Below are 27,034 nucleotides of genomic sequence, written 5' to 3'. Positions count from 1 at the left end.
AAGGCACATAGATTCTCTTTCTGCTAAAACCCTCTGCTGGTCAGAGGAAAAACCCTGCATTCTACATTTAGCCAAAGGCTGGCAAGCAGTGACGTTATCAATACGGAATTAACTCGATTGGATTTCCAATTGTAATCCTCTTACTTCACTCCTCTCTTAATGTCATAGTCCCTAGAAAGCAGAGAGGAATGTCTTAGCTTCCACCCGCCTCTCATTTTCTATATTCCTCGCGTCAGTGCCCTGGGCCCATCTACCCAGCTCACGTGGGTTTTCTCACTTTCTTTCATGCTTTGCCTGTTCTCTTAAGGTTTTCTTCCCCCTTTGTCTTGACTTTACCTTATACAGGAAGCGACAATGCCAAGCTGTCCCTGATGAACAAGTATAAAGACAATATCATAGCCACGAGCCCCGTGGATTCCAACCACCAGCAAGCCACTCTGCTCTCCCACACCTCCAGTAGCCAAAGAAAGAGGATTAACAACAAAGCAAGAGGTAGCCATGTCTAGTTCTAAGTCTGCGGATGGGTTCCAAACTGTGGGGAGAGGCAAGGTCATTAAACCAGCTCCACATACTGCCACACATAGCTACAAAGGCACAGTCTTCTGGAGGCCAAATAAAAGCTACTTGCCACAAAATGTAAGAGTGGAAATCTTTTAATTAAACATCTTTATGAACATGAGTAGTTCCTAGGAACTAATTGAACAAGGGTGCAAAGATGTGTGTAAATGGCTGTTTACCACATTTAAACAAGCCAAAAGTTGGAAAAGGTTTAGATGCCCACCAACAGGGAACTGGTTAACTATCTGGCACATCTGCTAATGTCCAGTGACCTAGCATGCAGCCATTTAAAATGATCGTATAGATCTTTATTTGTTAATATGGAAAGCTGCCCGCCCATCTACTCAATGGGGAAAATGAGATTATGATGAAGATATGGCACAATTCCATTTCAAAGGGAAATTAAAAGCTCTTTACCTGCTTCAGTATCAGAAATAGAATGAGAGTATATGGGTATATATTTATCAAATGATCAAAGTATTTGCCTATGATTTAGAGGGCTTGAAGGAATGCTCCCTGCTCGCATGGCTATCTACCTTATTTATTCTTTTTGTATATATGTACATATTATTAAATCAGTGAAAACTCAGAGGTTAAAAATGTCTTTCCTGTTCTGATGTAATTCTGGTCTCCTGTTAACCTGAACAAAACATTTCCCTTCTTTTCTTCTCCACCCCTGACCTCTCCAAGTCCTCTTTGACAAGCAGATGTCAGACAAGCCCCTCATCACAGAGCCATGTTCTGTATGAAGACTGGAGTGTCATCAATTGCTCTCAAAACTGCTACTCCAACAAACTTAGACACTGAGAAGCCCTAGCCCCTCAGCTGCCTCTCCTAGATTGTTCATGGACCACTCTCATTTTTATTGACTTTCCAATTAGACCCCACCCTATGACTCTGCATTGCAAAAAGAGAAAATATCTACTCTGATTCTCTATCCATTTCAGCTGGTTCCGCCTTCTTGAACCCTGAGGGGGACTCTGGCACTGAGGCAGAAAATGACCCACAGCTGACCTTTTATACGGACCCCTCTCGGAGCCGGAGACGCAGTCGAGGTAAGAATGATGGAGCGGGTGTGAGCATGGTGCAGGTGGGGAAGGCGGGGACCATAGAGGGCTCTGTGCACTCAAGCCAGCATCACCAGGAAGAAAGCTTGGATTGCAGCCGGTGCTTGCTCCCAGGAAGAAAGAAGAGCCTAGAGTCCAGTGAGAGCGAGAATCATCTCTCCTAGAAAATGGCACTCTCAAACAAGTTTCTAAGTTGTTTGAAAGGCTGTTTCTTGGTCAGAAGACTCTCAATTCCTTCTGGAAGACTCGGCAGTCATGTTTTGCTATTCAGAGAGACAAATGAAGTGGGTGAAGTTTGTTAAACGAGTAATCGGTGTACTCCTCATCAATTCAGCTGCATTGGTCTTGGGATCGAGCTGGGATAGAAGGGTATAGCCAGTAAAGGAATTATCTAGGAGTTTTCTTTAACCTTTAAGTCTCTACTCAGTACAGTCTTGAGACCTAAGCCTCCAGACCCCTCATTTCTCCTGGCACAAGTTAAGGAAACTGATTTGTTCTTCGCATTGGCTTAATTGTGCTTCTGTGCAGTAGCTGTATTTATGCTGCAGACTCATCCTTAGTGACCTCAGAGATGACTCTCAGTGCTGTAGGCACCACTGTCCACTCCTCCTGGTGTTGCCCTTACCTCTGAGGGTGCTCTACAGCTGAACAACAATGAACCTCAGCATCTACTTGCTGTGTGGTGTTGCATAAGGACACAGCTCCTCTGAGCATCCCTTCTCGCACAGACTGGATGACTTACTAGTAACTCATACATATGGCTTCTGTGAGGATTACATCCTTTGTTTATTTTGGCAACTGATAAAGTATATGAAATCACCATTGCTGCTTGCAGATCTTTCCCAATGTAGTCTACAGCTTTTATAGAACCCCATCTTGGAATATATTGAACAGACTCCCCTTGAGATACTGTGGAGGATACATGAATGGCATCAACACTGTCCACTTTGTGTGGACAGAACTCAGTAGCGTTTCCAGCCAATACCTATCTAGTAGCTTTCAGAACATACACATTTTGGCTGAATCCTACCTCTATTCAAACTCTCTTCACACAGAATACATTCTTCCCAGAAACTGCAAAGAAAGAAGGCGTTTTCATTCTGTATTCCAAAGTCTGTAGGCTTCCCAATCTTTAACTTTTGAATTTTTCTTTCTAATTTTTTTTTCCTGAAAAGCCAGTGGGGCTCTTAATCATCTACCTGTAAATGTTTCCTTTTCCCTGAAGTGGGAATGCAGGTGACAGTATCTCTCTCTCCCTTGATCCTCAAAACATTTTATAGAACAGACACACGATCTAGGCTGTACCAAAGTAGGCGTGTCTTACTCCACTAAAGACTTACTGGAGAAGGTTCCTGGTGATGAGTTATTTTCTTTAGAGCATAAAATGATTTGTTTCTTTAAATTCCAAGCCCCTGTAATGCATCAACTGTCTACTGCTATTAACTAAACTATAAGTGGCTCAGGGGCGGAGCAGCCCTAATTATTTTTTCAAAGTGCCTACTAAAGGATTTTACCTATAATGCATGTGTGTAAATGCCTGCTTAATTGGACTGGGTACATCAATCAGACCAACAAAAGCATCTTCTAACTTACCTCCTCTGGGTCAGCCTCTGTGATAGGTAGTGGAAACAAGAAAACATGGCACAATGATAAGGCTTCCTGTAATAATATAAATAAATAAAATGAGTACTCAGAAGCGATAACACTTAATTCCACATGGCAGCAATAGGAGGCAATAAAGAAGAATTAGAACTGAAATATAGGCAGTGCATAGGATGTCTTGAAAAAGAAGTCTTGGGTAAGAGCATTTCAGTAGAGGAATGCAGTACATAAAAAGCTCGGAGGACTCCAAGAAATGTGGCTGTCAAGGAAGTGAGGGAGATGGCAGCTCTAGCCAGGGTATAAACATAAACATAGAGGGAAGGTAGGGGTGAAGCCAGAGAAGAAGCTAAGTACCAAAGCAAAGACCTGGCAGGCTATTGCAATTGCGCTTCCTTCTGCAAATGAATAGGAAACCATTGGAAAATTCAAAGGCAGTCAGGGATGCTAGATTGTGGGTTGATGATGCACACAGAGGAAAGGGACAGAAATATCTGTTTCTAGTTATTGCAATCACGGGAGAGCAGTGGCAAGTGCCTGCAAACAGGGATGACATCGTGCGCTAAGAGCTGTAACAGCAGGGTGCACTGAGGGCTACAGGGGCAGGGATGAGTGAGAATCTGTTCTTGAAGGTTTCAGGGAAGTGTTTTCGGGAAGTTATTGTTTGAGCTGAGTCTGGAAGGGTGTGGACTGGGATGACAAGGTGACAAAATGGCCTTCTGTGGAAAGGAGATAATATGAGCAGAGTCACTGGCATGGAAGGGATGGTCTGGTGAGAAAGCTGAGAAACAGCTTTACTACGGTAAAGTCTAGGGTGCGTGCTTGTGGTGGTATAGAAAAGGAAGCTGAAAGACCGGCAGAATCCAGGAAGCTGTGACCCTGTTGTGACGTCAAGTCTTGGACTGCTGTGTTAGCTTGTCAGTTGTGCTATGTGGAGGTCTCCTCTTGAGGCAGTAGAGATGCTAGCTGAGAGCCAGGGGTGTATCTATGAGGGGGAGACAGATACTCCCCAGAATCCTAAGGTAAGATGAGAGAATGGATATGAAAGTTTAAACAAAATGAAGACACACACACACACCTTGGCGGTGAGAAAGTGTGTCCGGTGAGCAAGCCGGGAGAGAGCTGGGCATAATGAAGTTGTTTGAATTGAGAACTGGAGAATGGAAATAGGTCAGGAAGCTGGGTTTTGAGAAACGTGATAGGTATAGTTTGGGACACGTGGTATTTCGGTGCTAGAAGGTATTGACTATGGTGGATCTGCTTCAGAGGCTGGGCTGGGTGGATCTTTAAGTTTGAGCAATTGGACTCCATGCTGAAAAGATCCCAGTGTGAATAGCACCTTTCCAACTCACAAGAACCAGAGGTTATTGGCAGCCTCTGCATTTCATCCTCCCAACAGCCCTCTCCACAGTCCCTTGGGAGAGCCCACACACTGATAGATGGGTGGTCTTGAAACCCACACTCATCCCCGTGTTTCCTGAGAGCAGCAGTTCCAAAGGCTCTGTCCTTTATAGAGAGTTGGCTCTGGATTCACTCTGCAGCCTCTTATGACAGCTACTTCATGAAGCCTTATTCAATGGTGTGAGCCCTGTAGAACTCTGAGCACAGGTACCTGACACATAATGACCATTTCGTAAGTGTTAGCTGTCACAATTAGGGCCTCTACTTGAGACTTATTTCCCTCTTCTGCAAAGTAGACAGTCCCTCTCCAGGCTCACAGGTGTGTATTATGAACAGACAAGGATTTACCAGAAAATAATGTACAAAGAAACTTAGCACAGTTTCCTCCCCTAACTGGACTTACATTACTATTAATAATAAATATTAACATAAATAAGAAAATTCCAGGAAAAACTATACATTCCATTGCCTTGCTTTCTCACCCTCCCACATGTATCCTGCCTCCAAGTGCCATCCCCTTCATCATCCCTCTTCTTGCCACCACTTCATCTAAGAGCAAGAGAAAATCCAGTCCCCCCAAATGAGCAAAGTAAGCTCTTGCATTTCCATCCCTTCCAGTGGTGTCTGGATGGAGGAGAAGATTCTGGTGTGACAGCATCATTGCACACCATAGAAGAAGTGCATGCTCTTCTACTGGGGGAGGTTCCTCCTGGAAGCCTGGGTTTACATTGTGGGAGCCTGGCTTTAGAGCACCCTCTGCAAACAGCAACGGGATTGCACTACAGCGATTAAACTATTTTGCCTCCAAGAATTTTGAACTCAGCTAGGGAAGCAGAGGGAGAGATGTCCTCTTTGTGTCCTCTTGTGAGTCTGACCCAGTCAAATCATAGAGAATATGCACTCAGCTCACCACTACTGACCTTGAAGGCCACCAGGTGGTCAAGTTCACTTTCTCTTCAACAGGTGATGTCCCCAATGAAGCTTCCTGAGGCCACATAGTGGAGATATTTTCTGATGGCTGGGAGTTAGGTTTACCAGACACGCTTGTTTGCCAGTAGAAGGTCAAGTCAGACAGTCAGTGCTGGGATTTTTACCACCGTGTCCTGTTTTTGTCTTGCTTTCAGTGGGCTCTCCCCGAAGTCCTGTGAATAAGACCACCCTGACCCTGATCAGCGTCACCAGCTGTGTGATTGGCCTCGTGTGCTCCTCGCACGTCAGCTGCCCTCTTGTTGTCAAAATCACCCTTCATGTCCCCGAGCACCTGATCGCTGATGGTGAGCTCATTCTGCCGAGAAGATGACAGCTTCTTCAGTCGGCAGTTTTTAGGCTGGGCAGAGGACAAACCAAATAAGGGCCACTGTCGTGGGGAAGAGGGATGTGCTCCAAACAGGAAGGAAGAGGATACAGTTAGATTGTCCACCGATGACCTAAGAAATTGAGCTAATAACTAACTGAATGGGTCATCTCCGTTTCTCTACAACCATAGAAATGCAAAGCACACTGGCTACAGGTGGATAGATGCCACAGTCCTTTAGTACTCGAGGAAGGAAAAGCTAACTGGGGCAGTCGAGGTGTGTAAGGCTCAGCCATGCTTTGGTTTGCTTTGCCCAGGTGAGAGATTCTGAGAGTCCCTGAGTCATTTAAACCCAAAGCACCTAATTGACTTGTTAATGTCTGTTCTCTGGTTGCTGCAAGGCTGGAAGCAGGTGGGGATGTTCACAGCATCCGGGGACCTGCTATTTCAGGGCACACCATGACAGGCAGTGGGTCACTGTTACCTGACCCAGTGCCAACACCTTGTAGCTAAGTCTGATGGAGCCATGCCATGGTCACCACAGAGCCACTCTGTCCCTCTATCCCTGAGGAACACTCCAGCAATATGGGACGAGGCACAGCAATAGGGGAGGATATAGCTGGAAGGTTTAATATCTCTGGCCTCCCAGCAGTCATTGTGAAGGCAGAACCTCCATCTGCCAGTCCCTCGTACTAGTACTAATGGTAGGCAAGGGCTGGTGAGTGTAATGGTCCTGGATTAGAACACGCTTATCTCTGATGACTTGCGCCTATGTATTGTGTGTGCATCTGCAGACACGTTTCTTCTCTGTCACCCTGTAGGGAGCCGCTTTATCCTGCTGGAGGGAAGCCAGCTGGATGCCAGTGACTGGCTGAACCCTGCCCAAGTGATTCTCTTCTCGCAGCAGAACTCCAGTGGGCCCTGGGCCATGGACCTCTGTGCCCGGCGGCTCCTGGACCCTTGTGAACACCAATGTGACCCCGAAACTGGTAGGCGGGAGCACCGGGAAGCGGGTAACTGTCAGAGAGAGCATGCCTTTTGCAATCACTCCCTTGAAACTCAAATCATTTCTCCCAATTCCACTGCCCCCTTTCCATTTCATGAGTAGACCGCCCATGGATATCACCATGTGTTGAGCCACTGAGCGTAAAAACCTGCAATAGTCTGGCAGGAGCCTGGACAAGATCTTAATTGCAGCCTTATTATAAAAAGGACAGTTTGGAACAACCTCCATTGCCCATTTTGTCATTATCTACCTACTGGGACTAGCCATTTTATAATTGCAAAATTAATTCATGTTTATTATTAAAGTAGTATAGAAGGAAATGATAATCATCTGTATTTCTGTCTCCTAGATAAATCACTTTAAAACTTTTTATGTCCTTTCTTTCCAACACTAGCCAATGCATATTTTTAAAAAGATTTCCTGGAAGCATAGGAAGTCTAGCTGAGTTTTCCTGAATTTGTATCCTTAATATTCCGTCGTATGAATTTTCCATAATTATAATCCTCAGTAACATTTTAATGGCCATTTGCTGTTGCATTGGGCATTTGTATCCCAGCTCATTTAAACAGTCTCATTACTTTAAAGTTAGAAAGCTCTCAATTTTTTGTTTTTATAAGTACTATTAAAACAAACCTCTCCACAAGGAAATGTAGGGCACGTGGGACATTATTTTTTTTCCAAAGAATCTTAGAGATAGATCACTGCACAAAGGCTGTAGACATATTTAAGTGTGTTACTCCATCAAGCAAGACAAGGGTAGTTCTGAGGAAGGCTCAGATTCAGGTGGTGTGAAGTGCAGCTGCTGCCTTACCCCAGGAGCATGCGTGCTCGGGAGCCTGGGTCTCTATGCCAGAAAGATGTATACTTGCGTGGCGGGAAAGGGTTTACTCTTCTGGTTATCACGGCAGAATATCTAACAGAAGCAACTTAGAGGAGAGAGGATCTATTTTGGCTTGTAGTTGAAGGGAACACAGTCCATCATGACAGGGAAGGCTTGGTATATGGGGTTTTGCCTGTGATGGAGGGGAGTGGTGGCATGGCTTATTACATCTTTACGGACCAGAAACAAGCTCTCACTGGAAATGGAGCTGGCCTAGAACCTTTAAACCTCTTCTCCTATGGCCCTATACCTGCCAGCTAAACTTCCTGTCCAAAAGTTTCCACAGCCTTTCACTGCCACCAACTGGGGACTGTGTATTTAAACACGGAAGCCTATAGACAAAATTTCACATTCAAACCATAGTAAGAGGTTCATAAAGAGTGGACTCTACACAAAGACCATTTTCAGGAACTAGAATATCACAGGTAGAATTTCCCTGGAGAAGTGGTGCAATACTAAGCAATAAAGGAAGGAGTCATGAGCCAAATCCTCAAGATCTTTGTCTACCATGTTTAACTCTGGAAAGAGAGGCAGGGTGTTCAGCAAGGACTTTCTACAGATGTGTTCCAAGATATACAATGTGCATTTTTGGTACTTTATTATTAAATCTCTCTGAGAAAGTAGCAGGTAACTGTGACATCTAAAGTTCATGTTCTTAGGTTTTAAACTTATTTTACGTGGGCCCATGACAGAGATTCTAGGTCCCCATATGGAGGAGAAAGTACAGCACTTTCAACATCTGATGTCTAAGACGGTGCTTACTCGCCGTTCCTCCTACGCTGTCAAGGCAAACACCAAACCAAACAGATGGGCTGTGTACTGTGCCCAAAAGCTAGCGTGCTTGGAAGAAATTAAAAAGAGCTTGTCTCAGAGGTGGGAACTCTCCATGAAGCAGAGCTGGCCTCTGGTACCCTTGTTCTCCAGCTGGTTAGGATTAGGAGGATTTGGGACAATCTTAGCTGTTAAACTCACTTCTGAGAGCAACGAGAACTCCAGAGAACCTAGCATGCTTCCTTTTTGCCTTGAAAGGAAATAAAGGGCCCACAGTTACATGTGGAAAGTAGGGGACTGGGTGTTCTATGCTTTGGGAGGATTGGACACCAACCACCTTCTTACCTTACCTAATGTTTGATTATCTGGGCCTAATTTGCCCTAAGTCCCTTGGCTACCTACAAGGAGAATTTGTCTATAACCTTTCATGAAAGCAAGCAGAAATCAGGTTATTGAAGGTAACATAATATGTCCAGATACCCACTCCAATCTGTATGTCATTCAGCTCTTTAGGATGTAACCTATACTAAGCATTCATTCCTGATGGGTGTGCCAGGAAGTTGTTGTCTGTATCAAGGAAGTCTTCCTGTCTACCCTTCAGCCCCTTCCAGATATAGAACTTCTAATCCTTCCTACAAAATGACTTCGGGAAGCACCTCCCTTGCAAATGGTTTCCTGGTATCTGTGATAACCAATGAATTCCCAACTAGAAAGTCACAAGGGTGCTAAAAATAGGAACCCAAGGCCTGCACCAAAGCTAAGGTAGGACATCTCCATTTGGTGTGGCAGCTGAGAAACGATGCTGTGGAACCTCTCTTTTTCATTAACGCTGGAATTGGAAAACCCCCCTCCCGTGCTGCCTCTCTCTGCACATGGAATGATGTGGTCATCCCACACGCTCATCACTAAGAAACTTTATCGCCTCCCACACTCCATCCTAGAGCCTTTCTCCAAAGAGCTGAGTGTGGGAATTGGCTCCAAGTCAAGGCGACGTTATTTTTTGCAATCCTCCAGCTAGCTTACTTGGAAATGTCAGAGTGTTGGGACATGCGCTTTCCCAGCCGAGCTGAGGGTCTGCCCATATGGATTTATAGGGCTGTGCAAATGCACTTGTGTATTTTTTTCACGCAGACACACGTACCCATAAACACACAAGCACACAAACACAGATGCTCAGGCAATGGGAAGGAGCAGCCTTTGGTGCCTGGAGCTCCCCTTAGGCAGCCTTCCTAAAAGTGTCCCAAATCTACATGTGTATTTAGACATCATCTGCACAGGACTCCACAACACCAGGTGTGAGAGACAGAAACGTGGACTCACTCCACCAGATGCCCACATCCCCCTTCCCACAATCTGTAGGTGTGTAATGTTGCATGCCAAAGGAAGGTAAAATGGTAAATAGAACTGAGGTTGCCTAACAGCTAGTGTTACAAAAGCAAGATTACCCTAGATTATCTGGGTGTCCCAATTAAATGACAATACTTCTTCAAAGTAGAAGGGAGAACAGGTCAAAGTACCATGATGAAAGAATGGTTCATCAAGGTATTGTATACTTTGAAGATGAAGGACGAGTCATGAACCAGGTGTGCAGGCAGCCATTAGCAGGGGGAGAAGCAAGGAAGCAGATTCTCGCTCATAGCCTCTGGAAAGGAGCATAACTCTGTAGAGACTTACTCTGAAGGCACTTTGATCTTAGCCCCAGAGAACCCATATTAGTCCCTGCTGGCCTATACAGGCATGACACAATGATATTGCTTTAGACACTTGAGTTTGAGATGGGCTACAAATACACCAAAGGAAGAACAAAAGAGCTAAAAGAGAGAAATGGGTTGTGTTCCCCCTTTTCCTATACCCCCATCATGATCTCAGAACTCCTAAAGATGTGGGGGGGGGGGGCTACAAAAGTACCAGGGCTATAGGAAACTTGCTGGGTTATTTCAGTTCCAGCCTTCCCCTCCACTGACACCGTGTTACATGAGAGGGGTGGAGCTCAGAGACCAGCCTGGACAATAGTAAACTGCCACTGGCAAATGTTCTAATCATCCCAGAACTGGTTATGCGTGGGTGGGCTTGAGAAAGTAGAGACAAGACGTTTGTACCTGCCACCTGCAGCTTCGCTGAGGACAGTAATCCTCTTCTAGCAGATACCAACTTGTGACGGGTCAGTCCTAGGACCCGGGTAAGGGAAGATCTAGGATGCTTTTAAGTTCTGTTCAGACTGCTGAGGACTTCGCACAACAGACTGTGGTCTATCTCCCCACCGCTTTGTAATGACAGGTGGGAAATGATTGTGACAAGAAAGCATGCTAGGCAGTGTTTATCATGTTGTCACCAAGCTTAGACAATCAAAACTCCTTCACAATACTACAAAGTGACAGTATTTTTATCCTCACTTTAGAGTGTATTGCCAAACTTGCCTAACCACTGCCTAGTTAATAGCCCAGCTGAACTATAAGCTCAGGGTGCATGCTATACCAGAATTCACAAGTCTGATCATTTTACGATGTTTCTCCTAATGTTGCCTTTCTGGAAGGGAACCTAGATGGTAGGCTTAGGATTCTTCTCTTTCTTTCTTAGTGACTATTGAAAGCCTCAGTTTCTGATGAGGCCTTTTGCCAACTGCCAGTCTTCTTGTCCACCCTGCCAGACTGTCCTCTCAGGAGCATCTCTGAGACAGTGACAAAGCCTTAAGTCTGTGGAGTGTGGTGTCTACTGGGTCCCATCTAAGGCTGATGTTTCCTGTGAGTTCTAAGGGGAACACTTTGCAGTTGTTTGTTTTCATTTTGTCTGCTGGCAGCAGACTACCTAGCTGCATTGGCTTCCTCCTTGCTTGTTCCGAGCCTCTGCTCTGCCATGTGCACAGCAGCCGAGGCCGAGACACCTGCTTCACTTCTCAGCCACATCAGTTCTGGCCACAGCCTCCATTGCCTTTTTCAAGCTTTGCAGTCTTTATTATTTTTTTTTTAAATGTGTGCAAGGAGCACAGGCGTACATGAAAACTCAAACTTGGCTGTTTTAGTATCTATCTAATATGTCTTCCCCAGATCCCTAGTTTCCCAGATCTTTCTATGGCCTATGGCTGACATGAACAGGTCAAAATGTATCATGCTGCTGAGGGGCACCGGCCAGGTTTCCAGACAACTCAGCCTCAGCTTCTCTGCTTGTTTTGAGCCACTGTGTTCCCCCCTCTCTACACCCCATCTCTTTCTGTCTCAGGCACTTTTTCACCCAGTTAATCAGGAGAGCTCAGCCCCCATTTTGTTTCTATAACCTAGAGTGTACACTCATTCCCAGTTCATGTCTGTAGCTCCATCAAAACCTCCTCTTCCTTCAGGGTGAACTTCAGCATGTTCCAAGTCTTCTCTCTCAGTTTCCTGGGGGTTGTTCAAACCTGGGCCTGCCCCTTTCCTGCTAACGCCCAGTTGTGGGGGATTATTAGGCAATTTGGTGTTATCCATGTCCAGACGAACATTTCTCTTTTTAGACAAGGGACAGCCAGTCCTATTTAATAAAAGCCAACCACTACTTGAAGCAGTGTAATGACTCAGGGCTTCTGGCCTTAATTTGGTTTTATAATAAAACAAACTGTGGTGAACACAGTCAACCCAAGGAACCTTTGCTTCAAGGCCTTTCTTAATTCTTAGATGAGATTGTGTGACTCAGTCCTTCAACTGTAAAAATGAGCAAAGGTTCTGCCTGTTCACCATGAAAGGCAGCTCAAGGTGTTTATCCCCAAGGTACCAAGCAAAAGTAGGTATGGAGGTCTCTATCCCCTGTGCCAACATCTTGCCGTGGGCTTTCTTCCCTGACAGTGTGATCCACAAAATAGCTCCTGCAGCCGCTGTGACGTGTTACTCTCTTCTTGCTGGGCACTTTTCCGTGGCCATGACATGTCTCTCTGTTGGATTCCTATGTACACCGCCACAGCGTCCGCGCCTCATGTGTTCCCTGCCATCTGTCACAGCAGATGCGGAGACTGTAACACTTTGGTTTAGGAGGGCATCCAACACCCTTGTGGGGTCTTTAAAATTCACAGCTAACAGTCGGAGTCTGTGCTTACACGAAACCCCTCTTAAAGTCAAGATTTAGCAGTTGGTTTCCATAGTAACTTTCCTCATCAAGTCTGAACTCCTTGAAGTATAGATGGCCAAACTGGATTGAGGAGGAATAAAGAAGAGGGAAGTTCGGTGGATTCTAGAAATGAGGTTCTGTTGAGAGGCAGATCTTGGATATCCCCAAACTCTAGCCTGGTATGTTTGAAAATTTCTGATTCTCTGACTTTGGGTGGCATATGCCATTATGTGGAGAAAAGCTTTATCTGTTGTCAGCAGTATGTCCCCACATGGCAATAAGTGATGGAAGCCTCATGTGGAGATAATGACCACGAAAGCAATTTGAGAAGGTAAATGCGCTACACAAATGGTAGGTATTTACGTCATTAGGAAAATAGGTCTCTGCTTGAACCTGGAGTTGTTAGTGAATTTATTTTTACATGTTTTGTGGTAACCAAATACCAAATGTAGAAGAAGCTTCTCTTTCTTGTTAATCCTTAGTTCTAGACAAGGTGTCCAGCCGAGAATATTCCTGTTCTGTGTTTGTTTTTGAGTCAGAGTCTCATACAGCCCGGGCTGGCCTTGAAATCACTCTATAGCTGAGGACGACCTTCAGCTTTTGAATCTCCTGCCTCTCCCTCCCAGGTGCTGGGATGAAAGGCATTCTCTACCATGTCTAGTTTGTGTGATGCCCAGGATGAAACACAAGGTCTCATGCATGCTGAGCAAGTATTTTACCAATGAGCTGCATCCCCAGCTCCAGTTGAGACCATTCTGGGAATCAGAATGTTGTGCTCAACACTCTCTTATGGTTACATCCTGTTTACTAGCATTCTATTCATGCCTAATGGCAACAAGGACAACCAGAAGAATATAAAAGATATATTTGAGCTATTAACTTGTTAATTGACTTAGATACATACATACATACATACATACATAAATATATCTTTATACTTGGGCTGTTGTTTATTATAAACCAATTAAATTTTTATTTACTTTTTTCTTCCTATGTATATTATGATATATCCTGTGTGTGCACAAGTACACACTGTTGTGCTGACTTATATATGGGTGCAGGGGATCCAAACTCAGGTCCTTATAGTTGAGCAATACATACTCTACCACTGAGCTGCATACTTAGGCTAAACATTTTAATGATTTAACTTTGAACCGTAATTTGATGGTTAGTATTGATTGCCAGCTTCCCAAGACCTTCATACTCATGGAAGAAGGAAGCCTCTGAGCATGTCTAGAGGGGTTATTTATGGTAACTGAGGAGAGAAGACCTGTCCTATATGTAACAGTTACTGTTCCATGGGCTAGAGTCCCAGACTGCATACTAAGGGTGAAGACAGCTGAGGACCAACATTTATCATCCTTTGCTTCCTGATTGCAGGTGGCGCCCTTCCTGCCACTGTGAAGGACTGTATGGATGAGCCAAAGTCACCATAAATTGCCTTTGCCTAAAGTTTGTCACAACACAGGACAAGTCATTAATGCCCACAGTACCTACGAAAAGCCTACCTGTTTGAGAAGATTAACCTTATTCTTGCCCTGTATACTTTGCAGTTTAGGGTTTGTACTTTCTTTGAAATTCTTAAGGTATAAAGTCTGATTCTCCTATTACTTTGCCCTAGTACCTGCTTTTTAAATCTTATTTTTCTTTCCTTTTATCAAAAGGTGGCCATTGGTGGCAGGTTTTTTTTTTTAATCACCCAACTTCAAGCCATATTTTCTGATGTTTCACTTTAATTTCCATGGTCATTTGTAGCTATAACCCAGTACCAGGGAAGGTAATAAATTTGGACCCAAAGTGGGTCAGTAGGTTCCAATATAGCCTGTGATACTAAAGTCAGAATGTGCTGGACATGAAACAATGTACTCATCTCTAATACTCCTTAGATTTATCTAAAATAAAGAAGTTACCCATTTTCATTAGTCTACCAGTTGAGTGTTTGGGGATGGGGGTCAAGTAATTATTCTTTGGTATAGAGGCCCTGGGAGGCAATAGCTTCTAGGTAAATCTCAAAATGCATGAGCTAATTCTTATACAAAAATTATCTTGCTCACACTGTTCAGACTCTTCTCCTCTAATATCAAATACATTCTACTTTTATTAAGTTTTATCTAAATAAAGAGGAAATAGCATTTAAAGCTGCTATCCTATTTATATCCGTCTTGTTTCTCTTCCTTGAGAGATAAATAAACTGTATGTATATTGTCTCCTCAGGACTTGGTACCTTTGTAAATTTGTTATTTACTAATTTCGGGAAATCACACTTTGTTATTTCACTGGTTATAAATTAAATAAGCAGTCATTAGAAGATTAAAAGCAAATGCTTTAGTGTAACAAGTCACAGTGGCTCAGAGATAAGTACCGTCATATACAAAAACAGTCACATCAGGAAGCAATGGCTGCTGTCTTCAGGACTGGTACTCAACAGAGCTATGGGTACCAATTCTTTGGGAGGTCTCACGTTTGCTTCTTAACTGGATGAACGTCATGCAACCCTGCCTTGGCAAGGGTGAAACCCACAAAAAGGTAATCTTGTATGCAATTCCAGAAGCCTATTGGACCTCTTGGTATGCAAAAACTAACAACAACAAAAAGCTCCCTAAAACTAATGATGAGGAAGAGCAGGAAGATGCTGAGCTATGCAGGGTGTAGGCGATACTTGTTTACTACCTTCAAAAGAAAACCAGGCGTTTTTCACTAGAAAATGTAGTTCCCACCAAAACGGAAGAGAAAAACTGCAACCTCCTTTAAATGCCATGGCAGTTCTGTGCACTCAAAGCATGGCATGATGACAATATCTCAAGTGACATCGTCATAGGTTCATTTCTAAGAGGCTTACAAGTCTCATACCTTGTCCAAGGTGTGGCTTCCCTTATCAGCATAATATAGTAACAATACTTAGGTTTCAGATTCTTAGAAAGACTTCACATGTGGAGACTTTAAACATGTACCCATCACTTGCTAATTGCTGTGTTATTGAGAAAGCAAACATAAAATGTCCCCTTCCTCAAAGACTTGATGGTCTTTGTGCATGCAGCGCCTTCACACAAGTGTTTTGCAGATTTTAAGATCTCTCGAAGAATAAAATTATCATGCATTAGAAAATGGGGAGATTTGTTCATGAGGGCAGTGGCAAGGGGTGTGTGTGACGCAGTGGGCTGTATTATATCACTTACACTATTAACGAAGTCGGGGATTAATCTGATCATTTCCCATTGATTTTCTCAAGCATCGACACAGTAGTTGATTGGCATGTGTTTCTCTTTTCTTTCTACCCTGATGCTAAGGGGAATGTCTGTGCTACGAAGGTTACATGAAGGATCCTGTCCACAAGCATCTTTGCATTCGGAACGAATGGGGAACAAACCAGGGGTAAGTGAGACAGCAAGTCGGCAGTTTCTATGTCACTGCTTTGTCTCGCAGGCACGATGGGAGTAACTGTGCACAAAGAAGTAGACTTCATGGGTGCTTGAATTCTGACCAGTCTGTAGTAAAAATGTCACTGTGCCTTTCCATAGTCATGTCATGCCGATGACGTCCATGCCATATATTCCTCCATTTATGAATCAGGCGATGCTGCCTCTGACTCGCAGCCCTGCAGCCTCCAGCTGGGATCTGAAAATGAAACTGCCTTTCTCTTGCTTTCCACTCCACCTCCATCCATGAGAATTCCACAGGCAGAACTTAGCTGCTGATTTTTTTGGAGACACGTGAAGCCATGCAGATTCTGCTGTAGTTCTCTTGGAGCTTGATGAGTCCTTTGCGAGACTAACAGGCCTCAAAACATGTTGCCGCCAGCACTGCCAGCAGGTGTGACATATGAGACTCAGGAAGTGCTCTGTGTTGATGAAGAGTATTTGCGCCTGGTCCCCAGTTGCCATTTCTTTGTATGACTTTCACGTTCTTGCAACTACATGTGACTGGGGAAAAGTAGCTACTTTATCTATTGCCTATTATTATTATTATTTATATTTTGACTGTTTTATTGTAATAAAACATACATGTCATAAATTTACCAAGTTAATAGGTTTTAAGTCTATGATACAATGAAATTAAGTAAACAAATATCATTAGAGAACCATCACCAGTGTATGGCTTGTATTGTCACTTTTAAAAGGAATTTTTGTGACTTGTTTTGAATTCTGAGAGTTTGCTTTCTGCACTTGGTAAATGGTAGGAAGGATTAATAAATGCTATCTATTAATAGCAATCAGTGGACTAGGGAGAATCAGAAGAAAATCGAGGCAAAACTTGTTGGTAAGTGATTTCCTAGACTGAAAATCCCGTGTTTGCAGCCTGACAAAGTGAAAAAAAATTAACCAATGTTATTGCTGACATTCCCATAGAGACTCTCACCCCTGGGTCCATGATCAACCCCTTCTATGTGATTCTGATGAACCAAACCTAGACTTGCCTGTGTAGTTCTGACTTTCAAAGCAATAAATATGGTGACAAATGGGTGAGAGTTTGGAGAAGAGCAATAAAAGTGATTGAGGAGCCCGAGGGAGTGATTTATGATAAGGGGAGAGAAGAACTCAGCTCCGATGACTTAGCCAGCCAATGACTAGTCAAGGTTTGATAGATGCCCATAGACATGGAAGAGGCCAAATGTTCTGGAACTGGGTGAAGTTGAGGGATGAGAACAAGAGTCAATGAAGTTAGGAAAAGGAAATCTGAGTCACAGGTCAGAAAAGCTAGGGAAGTCAACATAGTCTTGTGTTAGTGAGAATAACAATTCTTGTGTTAGTGAAAATAAAGAATGGTTTAATGGGAATGGAATCTGTGCTCTCAGCAGATAGGCAGCCCACAGGATTTAAAAAAAAAAAGTGTTTGGTGAGAGAGTAGAGGACTTGACTAATAGATGTCAAGTGAGGTATGATATAGAACGACAGTCACTATTTAAATTCTTCATTGCTCCCTGACTCTCATCGCTGCCGACTGGTTCTCACAGTTACTGTGGAGCCTACCCTTTAGCTTATGTGATGGCCGAGAATCTCAGCTGACCACAATTCTTACCGAGGAAATTGTTGTAAAAGGTGATGGATAACCACCTCTCTATCTCATAGCCTGCAATCTTGCCACTGAAGAAAACAACTACAAAATATCATTTCACGTTTGCTCTAAATGATCCAGCCTAGCCCTCTGCAGTGATTGGATTTGGTGGTTAATCGCTCAAGCCTCCCCATCCCTAGCCTGGCAGACATAGCGTGTGAGGATGGGCCTGACTTCACTTGGTAATTGCAAAGCCTTTGTTATTCCCTGTGGCTGAATGTAGAGACAGTCTTAGGATGCAGACAAGAGCCCCGGGGGAAATGGTAGAGGTCCCAGCACTGGTGTCATTTGGAACAAGACAGACTAAAGCACTGAGCTGCAGACTGACAAGAACATTAGCCCCAGGAAATAGACAAAGACACCTAATCTGTCATTTCCATCTCTAATTTCCATTATTCTATGATCTTCACTGTCTATGAGGTCTCATTGTGGACACTAATAAAATCATAGAATAACTATTAGGAGGAAAGAGAGGAGTGAGTATCTTGAGGACATTGGAACAGAAGTGATAAGCAGCTCGAGTTTATATTTATAAAACAATGCCAGACAAATGGATGCATTTTTTTTCTCCTGAAATAAAAAGATAAGTGAAAAGTAGAAGATGCCATGCATCATGATTTAAATCAGGGTACTGAACAAATGCCGTGTTTCTTTAGATGATTTTCCAAAAATTGTTTGAGATTGGTTTGAATATAAAGAATGCCACTTGAGTTGAAAACTGACAGATTTCCAAATAATGATACATATTGGAGCGCTATGGGAAAAAATCAATGATAGAGCTTATTTTCCTAGAATTTTTATTTAATGTTCTAGACAGTGAAGGTGAGTAGCCAATATACGGGGTACTGATATTTCCCTGCAAACATTCTGATAGGACCTATGTTAAGACTGAAGTGGGTTCATTCTAGGCAGAGATACCAAATTCAGGTCTGGCAATAGTCTTTAGTGAGAAATTAAGGTTGATATGCCAGGGAAAAGTGGCAGAAAGGCATTTGTGCCTTTCAGACAAGGAAGAATGTCGATAAAGGACATTCACACAAAAAGTTACAAATGGATGCTTCTGTAAAGCAGAGAAGTTGCAGCTGAAACTTTATACAGCTGCAGGCTGCCTCTAATTCATACAGTTGTGTGTGTGTGTATGTGTGTTATGTGTGGTGTATATGTGTGTGTCTCTCTCTGTGCGTGTGTTTTTGTGTAAATATGTAATGTCTGTATGATAGTACAGTGTGTGAGTATGTGTGCACGAATGACAATTTGTTTATAGAATGACTCTCTCGTCTCTGTGTTCTATCATTTACTCTTCGGTTTAATCATGTTTTCAGCAAATGTTGACCTCATTACTCTTCAGGTCTGCCTAAGAACAAGGTGGAGTTTATGTTCCGGGAGAACTAACAGTCCCCATAGAAAGATGGGCATATAATGAACAATTGCAATGAGCTCCAAGACCTATATCAAAAGAAAGATTTCGAGTAAAGGTCAATGAGAGCATCCTTAAGGGGTGACTTAGGTAAGGTTGAAGAACTGGAATAGAAGTTTCATGGAGAACGTTTTAGCTGTTCTATTTGATAGGTAGGGACACGAGAAGCCTGAATTTCCAGGAATGGTAGAGAAGTAGCTCCATTTAGTTTAAAAGTGTCTTGCACATGGCCAGGAGAGAAAGCTAAAATGGGTAAGAGTTAGCTCTCAAAAGAGGTCTTGCTTACTAAAGCTTCAGGCACTAAAACCCATTTACAGGATCCTAGACCTGTTAATAGAGAGTAGGTCCTTAAAGGAGTTGTATATCCTCTTCCTACACAAGTAATTTGAGAACCCTTTATGATGAACTCAAATAACTGTACACACACACACACACACACAAATACACACACACAAATACACAAAAAAAATACACACACACAAATATACACACACAAATACACACACACAAATACACACACACAAACACACACAAATACACAAGCTCAAAACCTATTGATATCGTCTGCCTTTTATTTATCTAGATTCTTCAAGAAAAAATATATTCTTGAAACTGTCCCAAAGACAAACAGAAAAGAGTATCCAAGAATTAGAAAAAGCCTATTGTCTAAAGTCTATTAATGACTTGCATTGCAATAATCCTGGTGTCTCAGTCCTGCCAACAATGCCCAGGAAATAGCTAGCAAGTTGGGACGTTCATGTATTGATTTGCTCAGTAAAGTCAGCAGCTTTAGCTTGCATAGGTGAAGAGGTCCAGGTGAAAGAGGATAGGATCGTAGTATTCAGTGCATAAGAAGAAAGTTTTCACTAAAAATAAAAATTCAGGACTACGTAAGCAAAGACAGATTTCTAATAAACATGGGGTGTTTGAGGTTATATCCTTGGCCTTTGATGCTGGCAACAAAATCAAGCATTCCTGTGATAACACTCTGTATCACCAGGGAGAGAACCCCAGGTGTCCTAACCAGTGCATAGTTACTGTGTCTTTTGTCTTTCCTGTGGGAATTTCCAGGTAACTCCTTGCCCTCCCATAACTGTGGCTGCATGACACAGCCAGCGCCTCTTAGTCTGCATTTGATAGTTGTTTGCCAGAATGGCAAAGACAAATTGAAAATGTTCACAGACAAGAAATGAAAACAATAAATGAGGGTGAAAGAAGCAGGAGAGATTGATTTACATGAGAATATCAGAGGAAAAAAGAGACACCCAAATTTATTTAGATACTTCGGAGTTATTAAGAAAGACCATAATAATGGCTTTTTGTTAAATTAAAAGTGTACTCAAGGGCCTCTAGATACATCTTTCAGAACACCACAATTAGATTAAACTCATGCTTTTGGAGATTCCTGGTAAATAATAGTCTGATTACTTATTCTGGCATCTCAGCTGCAGAGGGCAACACCAAGGAGATTCTCCAATAGAGAAATATAAACTAGCATTGGGCTTTAACGCTGAAGGGTAAAGACAGTGATAACTCATGAGGTTGGGCAAGGCCTGCTGAGAGAAATGAGCAGGTGTTTTCCCGAGGATTTAAAAGCTGTTGTCAGGCATGACCCTGGTGGCAGAGTGCCTCCTCTCCCCATGGCTGCCCAGAGAGATGACACCTCTCACAGGACATCCTCAGATACTGACTCAATAACTCATATATGGTCCACACTGCCTTGAGATGGCCTTGTCATTATCCCAGATGCTTACGTTCTTCCGTTTCCGCAATGAATTCATTCTTATTTATCCAGTGGTTACTGCTTAGGCAGGAAATACAATCTGATATAGACCAGTGTCCTACAAAACCCCACAAAATCGTGTGTGTGTGTGTGTGTGTGTACTTGTATGGATACATTGTATGTTCATATACACATGTGTGTACTTTCACGAGAAGGCCAAAGATTGACATTCCTTTCTTAATACATTATTGTTTGAGATGGGGGCCTGTCACTGGAGGTCACCCACTGGTTGGCCAGCAAATCCTGGGGATCCACCTGTCTCCACTTCTCTGAAGCCAGGATTACAAATATGCTCCCTAAAGGCCAGCCTTTGACATAGGTTCTGGGGAGTTGAACCCAGGCACTCATGCCCTCAGTGTGCCATGTCCTAAACCGTTTGTAAAAACATCTTCACAGCTAGGCTAGAGGCCACTGTGTAGTTGTAAGTTCTTCCTGGGTTTTGGGCTCTGTCTGAACTTCTTTGATCACCTATGAGACTCTTTGGAAAAGCCTTAGATAAGAGTTATAACCCCTGATAACATAACATTTCCTGAACTTGGGGAACCTATTTCTAGCCCACCATCTGGTCTTTTCTTACCCTACTCCCTTGCTTATTTCTATGTCACCGAGGTCATTTACCTTCCCCCAACCCTCCAGATAAAACACACAGCACGGCCTCCAGCTGCTGCCTTATCTTCAGTGCCCCCCCTTCTGCCCTTCAGTCCAGACCTCATTGTCTGTGCCCAGTTCCTGTCGCTGGCATGCCATTCACAAATGGGATTATTTTCCCATTAGCTCCTCGCCCCCATTTCTAACCGTTGTCACTAATTCCTAACAAAGGTTTCAATTAATTTAGTTGACCATTTATTTGTTTTTCCTTTTTTCCCTCCCCTTCTGTTTTTGTTTGGCTTGGCCTTATCACTTGCCTCTGTCTGCCCTTCTGCCTCCAGGAGTCACAGCAATGCTGCTATCATTCCCTCCTCATTTCAGAGCTAGAATGTCAGAGGGAAGCTCTTGTAATGAAGCCTAAACCTCCTGGTCCCTTCTCATCAGAAGCCGCCTGCAACCTGATTCCACTGGCAATCCGCAGGCCACCCCTCCCTGAATGAGCAAGCCAGAACTTGAAACTGGCCGTCCATGCCAGAATCTTCTCTATGGCTTAGTCGGCATCTTCCCCCAAGCACCAGATGGTTTTGAAAACTCAGGACCTCACTCTTAAGGATTTTCTCAAGTGAAAACACCTTTTATTTGTCCAGTTTTCATGAAAACTCTTTGGTCAGTCACCTGAGTTTAGAGAGGTCCTTTGTCCTCTGCAGACAGACTTTCCAGGGTGTGACCCCTCTGTGACAAACAGTATGTGCCTCTAATCTGCACAAAGGCCCCCTGTTAGCTGCTGCTGACTCTCGGGTCATTTTTGATATAACCCTTGACTCCCTTCTTAGGAACAACACTCATAACCCTCTTGGTCACTTATAGATGACATAAGAGCAAGGTGTGACCAAGTGAGTGGCTCCTGCACACCTGTGCAGTCCATGGAGCAAGTCCTCATGTATCATTTTGGAACCCTATTTCTGACTTCTCCATTTCGTGATTTCAATTTCATTGGTCTTGAAGAAGGTCCTGAGTCTATACAATATCTCTGTTGTTGTTTTGGTTTGGTTTTTAACAGGAATGTAGTGTGTGTATGTGTGTGTGTGTGTGTGTGTGTGTGTGTGTGTGTATGTGTGTGTCTGTGTATAAATATGGGTGCACATGCTTTTGTATGTGGAGACCAGAGGCCAACCTAGGATGTTATCTCCTAGAATACTGTCCCACTTCTTTGAGGCAGGATCCCTCACTGGCCTGGAGCCCTATTTAGTTAAGGCTAAACTGAATGGCTGGTAAACAAATTCCAGGGATACTCCGGTCTCTGTTCTCCAAGTGCTGGGACTAGAAGCATGAGTGTTACAGCTAACGTTTTCATGTGGCTTCTGGGAGTCAAACTCGGATCCCTCAGCTGGCAAAACCATGCTTTATCAACTAAGCTGTCTCCTCAGCCTCTGAGTATGTAGTTTTGACAGGTTCCCTCAAAAGACAGCAAAGCACAGACAAACTTAAGACAACTTCCTAGGCAAGCAGCTTCCAGGTCCTCTGGTGAATGGGGACATCCTTTTCTCAATAGTCCATGCTTTTCCAGAGAAAAGAAAAGTGTGTTTGTGACTAAAACGTTATTTTCATTTGCTGATTGGGAAGTGGAGAGCCCCAGAGGTGAAACAACTTATCTTAGACCACATAATTGGTGCCCAAGCTGTACAGCAACAACTGACTAGTGGAGATAAATCAATTGGATAAATATTTAAGAGAGAGGAATGAAAAGTGTGTAATATTCCGAGAGTCAGTTATTAGCGCTAGGTGGGTGGCAGACTTGCTTGTATTCATTTCCCTTCCCTAGGCAAGCAAACTCATCTTCATCGCCAGCTCTCTCCATTTGAGTGACAGGCATCCACCTACAGTGCTGCCTACCCTCCACAGGAGGGGTGACACTCTACCAGACTTCTGTCTCTGCCGAGTCCAGTCAAGGCACCATGAGACTTATTTTAAACAGTGCTGGAGGCGGGAATACTCATATTTCCTCCAACATGACCACCAGGGTGAAAAAAAATCAACCTCAATTTACCCTCCCATCTGCTCAAGAATGGAAGATAAATTGTTTCAATTTTATAGAAATGAATGTTTTATGTCTTGCCGATGCTTTCCAGCGAGTGTCCTGAATTCATATATTCTATTGAATGCATGGATGTTTTCCACTAAAAATGCTCCCTGAGCCCTCCGTTTCTGCGGGTTCCAGTTTCGGAATACCAGGCGGGTGAATGCTGTGATTTTTCTTCCCTTGGGGATTTGAGCTATTTATCTTTTTTTTTTAATCAATAGAAAAAGAAATTCACTCATTAACTTATGCTTAGAGAAACCCGCTATTACCATTTGTGTGTATTTCCTCCAATTTCATTTTCGGTGCATCAAAAGTTCTCGCTGCCACCTCCTTCCATCTGCATATTTTTTGTTCTTTCTCATAGTTTAACAATGAGTGTGCCTAACCTTTATAATCACAAAACACAGGGAAGAGACCCAGCAGACTTCTACAACTAATTCTGTGGTGCTTTCTTTTTCTCAGACTTTTCCATAAGGTAGTTAGTCTCAATGTCTAATGGAATAGACTCAGTTTTAACCTGTTATAGCGGGCTAGAAGAGATACATGGTTTTTGAGTCTAGCATTCAGGCCAGAATTTTAGTACACACACCTCTGCAAGTCTGTATAATAACAGCAAGTAGTGTCTTACACATTCACTATAACATTTAGTGTAGTACTACTTCAGTTCCTCAAATGCTGAACAATTCTTCATGCAATGCTAATTAATTCATATTATTTGTTGCATGTAAGACTATTGTGCTGAATAGTTTTTTAAAACTGTATCACCATGAGAGGCTGGAGAGATGGCTTAGCAAGTACAAGGACCTGAGTTCAAATCCAGCACTCACAAGGCACCTAGGCATGGCCATGTATGTTTGGCACTGTAGAGGATACAAACAGGATCCTTGGGGCTTACTGGCTGTCATACGATCTCCAGGTTCAGTGAGAGACCTTCAAAGAAATAAGACAGAGAATGATGGAGCAGGACACAAACATTACTCTCTGGTCTCCATAAACACTTGCATACATTTTTGTACATACACCACTTACTCACACTCACACATACACCTTCTTAAAATAGAAATCAATAAGCTCTTGTCTGTATGTGTGTGTGTGATATGTATCTTAACAAAAGTCCTACTTAATGTTTTTTAAGACATGGGCAATTAGTGATATTTATACCACCTACAATTTCTGTGAAAGCAATTTCCATAAAAGTAATTTTAAGGTTTATTCTTCCTAGACAAGTAGTTTAGATTCTTGCTCAGCTGCTCATGCTATAATCATTTTTCTAAGCTTTAAATGGTATATATAATTTTAAAAAATAGAAGATAAACATTTTGTCACAGCATAGCTAGTTTTGTGCTGAATGTTTTGTTTTGCTTCATATAAAAGAAGTGCATATAGCAGGAAAAAACTCTTAAAAAATCAGCAAAAAGTAAAAAAAAAAAAAAAGACAAAACAAAAAAAAATCCAGGTTACCTAAAATTCCTAAAATTTTATCCCCTGCAGTAAAGCAGTAAACACACAAACCCCAAAGTGTGTGTGTGTGTGGTGTGTGTGTGTGTGTTATTGTTTGGAACTCAGTAGCCCGCTGGTCAGCATCACTGAGGGATGAACAGAACACCTTGAACACTCATGCCCACATCCATGTTGATTTCATCATGTCATGGAGGAGTTCAATAACTGGAATTCCCTTTCCCTTCCCAGGTAGTCACCTCCCCACCTAGTTATAGTTGTTACTTTTATTCTTTTATTTAAAAATAAGAAATCAATGTTTAACTCCATTGGTGAGCTCAGAGCAACAATACAAACAAATCTCCCACAACCCCTAGTTTAAGAACCTTTCCACAAGGTTTTTCTCACTGAGATTAGTATGTTGACTTGAGGAGATGCAGCTAGAGCCAAGCTTGCCCCTTGTGCTTGGCTTTTGGACTTAAGACCTTTGCATTCTGGAGTCCCCAGACTTCTGTTGTAGAGGACTGTGTAATGAGTCTACACACCGCTGCACAAAACCTGAGCTTACATCAGCCCAATTAGCTCTAAAGTTGCAAGTCTCCCATGGGGCTTTCAGGCACTGGTTCTTAGCATGACGTCATCTGCCCATCCGTGCTGTACAGCAGGTCCTCTTTTCTCTATAACCATGGGAAAATACTGGCTTGAAGAGGAGTCAGATTTCTCTACTGTGAGACAGTCACCAGAGGGGACACCTGTGTCAGCTTTGGGAAATATCTATCTGAAGCCGAGTTGATGTGACCAGTGAACCATCCTACCTCCATGTCGTGTCCACCCTCGACCAGCAAGGAAAAAAGCAACACCCGGAGCTCTTCTTGCAGCAGTTTTCAGGACTTTATTCACAGCAATCTAGCTCCTTCTCCCCTCTCCTCTCTCCCCTCTCCCCTCTCCCCTCACCCCTCTCCTCTCTCCTCTCTCCCCTCTCCCCTCTCCCCTCTCCCCTCTCCCCTCTCCCCTCTCCTCTCTCCTCTCTCCCCTCCCCCTCTCCCCTCACCCCTCTCCCCTCACCCCTCTCCCCTCTCCCCCTCCCCTCTCCCCTCTCCCCTCTCCCCTCTCCCCTCTCCCCTCACCCCTCTCCCCTCTCCTCTCTCCCCTTTCCCCCCTCCCCCCTCTCTCTCTTTCCTCTCTCTCTCTTTCCTCTCTCCCTCTATCCTCTCTCCTTCCTCTCTCTTTCCTCTCTCCCTTTTTTTCCTCTCTCTCTCTCTCCCTCTCTCCTCGGGCAAACCTCTCCCAGCCCTTAAGTAGCCATGGGCTGCCAATCCCGGATTGCCAGGTGGGCACTGCCCATAGGCCCACGCATATGCAGGCAGCTGATAATTATTGCGTGATCATAGCATAGGTCAGGCCTTAGCCATCTCAGGAGTTGATTATACATCTCCATCAGGTGTGACACCACGCAGCTCACTACACCTCCACATGCCTGCTATTAAAGCATTGTGTCCTCGGCCCTTGAGGGTACAGGAGCCACACTTGTGATGATCACATTCATAGCAACCAAGTGGTCTCCACATAATCCTGGCAGGCACCCTTCTAAGTACTTGTATTTGTTGCTTTTCTTGTAGTGGTGGCAAGTCCATTTTTACTCTGATTCACCACTGGGAAGTATGGTCCCTTGCAGTGGAAATGTCAAAGCATAAGGTTACTGGCCGCATAGCACCCACAGGTGGAAAACAGAGAGAGATAAATGCTAGTGCTCAGCTAGCTTTCTCCTTTTTAATGCATCTTCAGATCCCGGTCCAAGGGATGGCACCACCATCCTTCAAGATCATCTCCCCACCCTCAGTTAACGAGGTCTCTAAAATCCTTCGGTTACATGTTCATCTCCTAGATCATACTAGATCATGTGAAGTTGCCCATCCATACTAATACACTAGTAGAGGAGATTTAATTCTTCCTTCAAAACTTTAAGCTAAGGGTTTTGTCCCCATTTTACAAGCAAGAATATAAAACCACATTTCCTACAGAAGACTTTG

General features: G+C 43.4%; 1 protein-coding gene across 2 annotated transcripts in view; it reads left to right on the top strand.

The window, feature by feature from the left end:
* The window catches only part of Astn1 (astrotactin 1), a 324,436-nt gene that overhangs the window by 153,671 nt on the left and 143,731 nt on the right, over positions 1 to 27,034 (top strand). Inside the window, exons 4-8 of one of the 2 annotated variants that reach the window (XM_041662555.1) lie at positions 346 to 492; positions 1,506 to 1,613; positions 5,750 to 5,899; positions 6,741 to 6,908; positions 15,935 to 16,019. In XM_041662555.1, the coding sequence (XP_041518489.1) occupies positions 346 to 492; positions 1,506 to 1,613; positions 5,750 to 5,899; positions 6,741 to 6,908; positions 15,935 to 16,019 (658 nt within the window). Of the gene's footprint in view, positions 1 to 345; positions 493 to 1,505; positions 1,614 to 5,749; positions 5,900 to 6,740; positions 6,933 to 15,934; positions 16,020 to 27,034 lie in introns of both variants that reach the window. The other variant, XM_041662554.1, reaches the window with a different exon arrangement.

The sequence above is a fragment of the Microtus oregoni genome, unplaced genomic scaffold, assembly GCF_018167655.1.
Source record: "Microtus oregoni isolate MIOR12 unplaced genomic scaffold, Mior012 000013F_ref0000133, whole genome shotgun sequence".
NCBI classification, from domain to species: domain Eukaryota; kingdom Metazoa; phylum Chordata; class Mammalia; order Rodentia; family Cricetidae; genus Microtus; species Microtus oregoni.
Note: the sequence above shows the minus strand (reverse complement) of the source record. Positions and strands in the feature narration are given on the sequence as shown.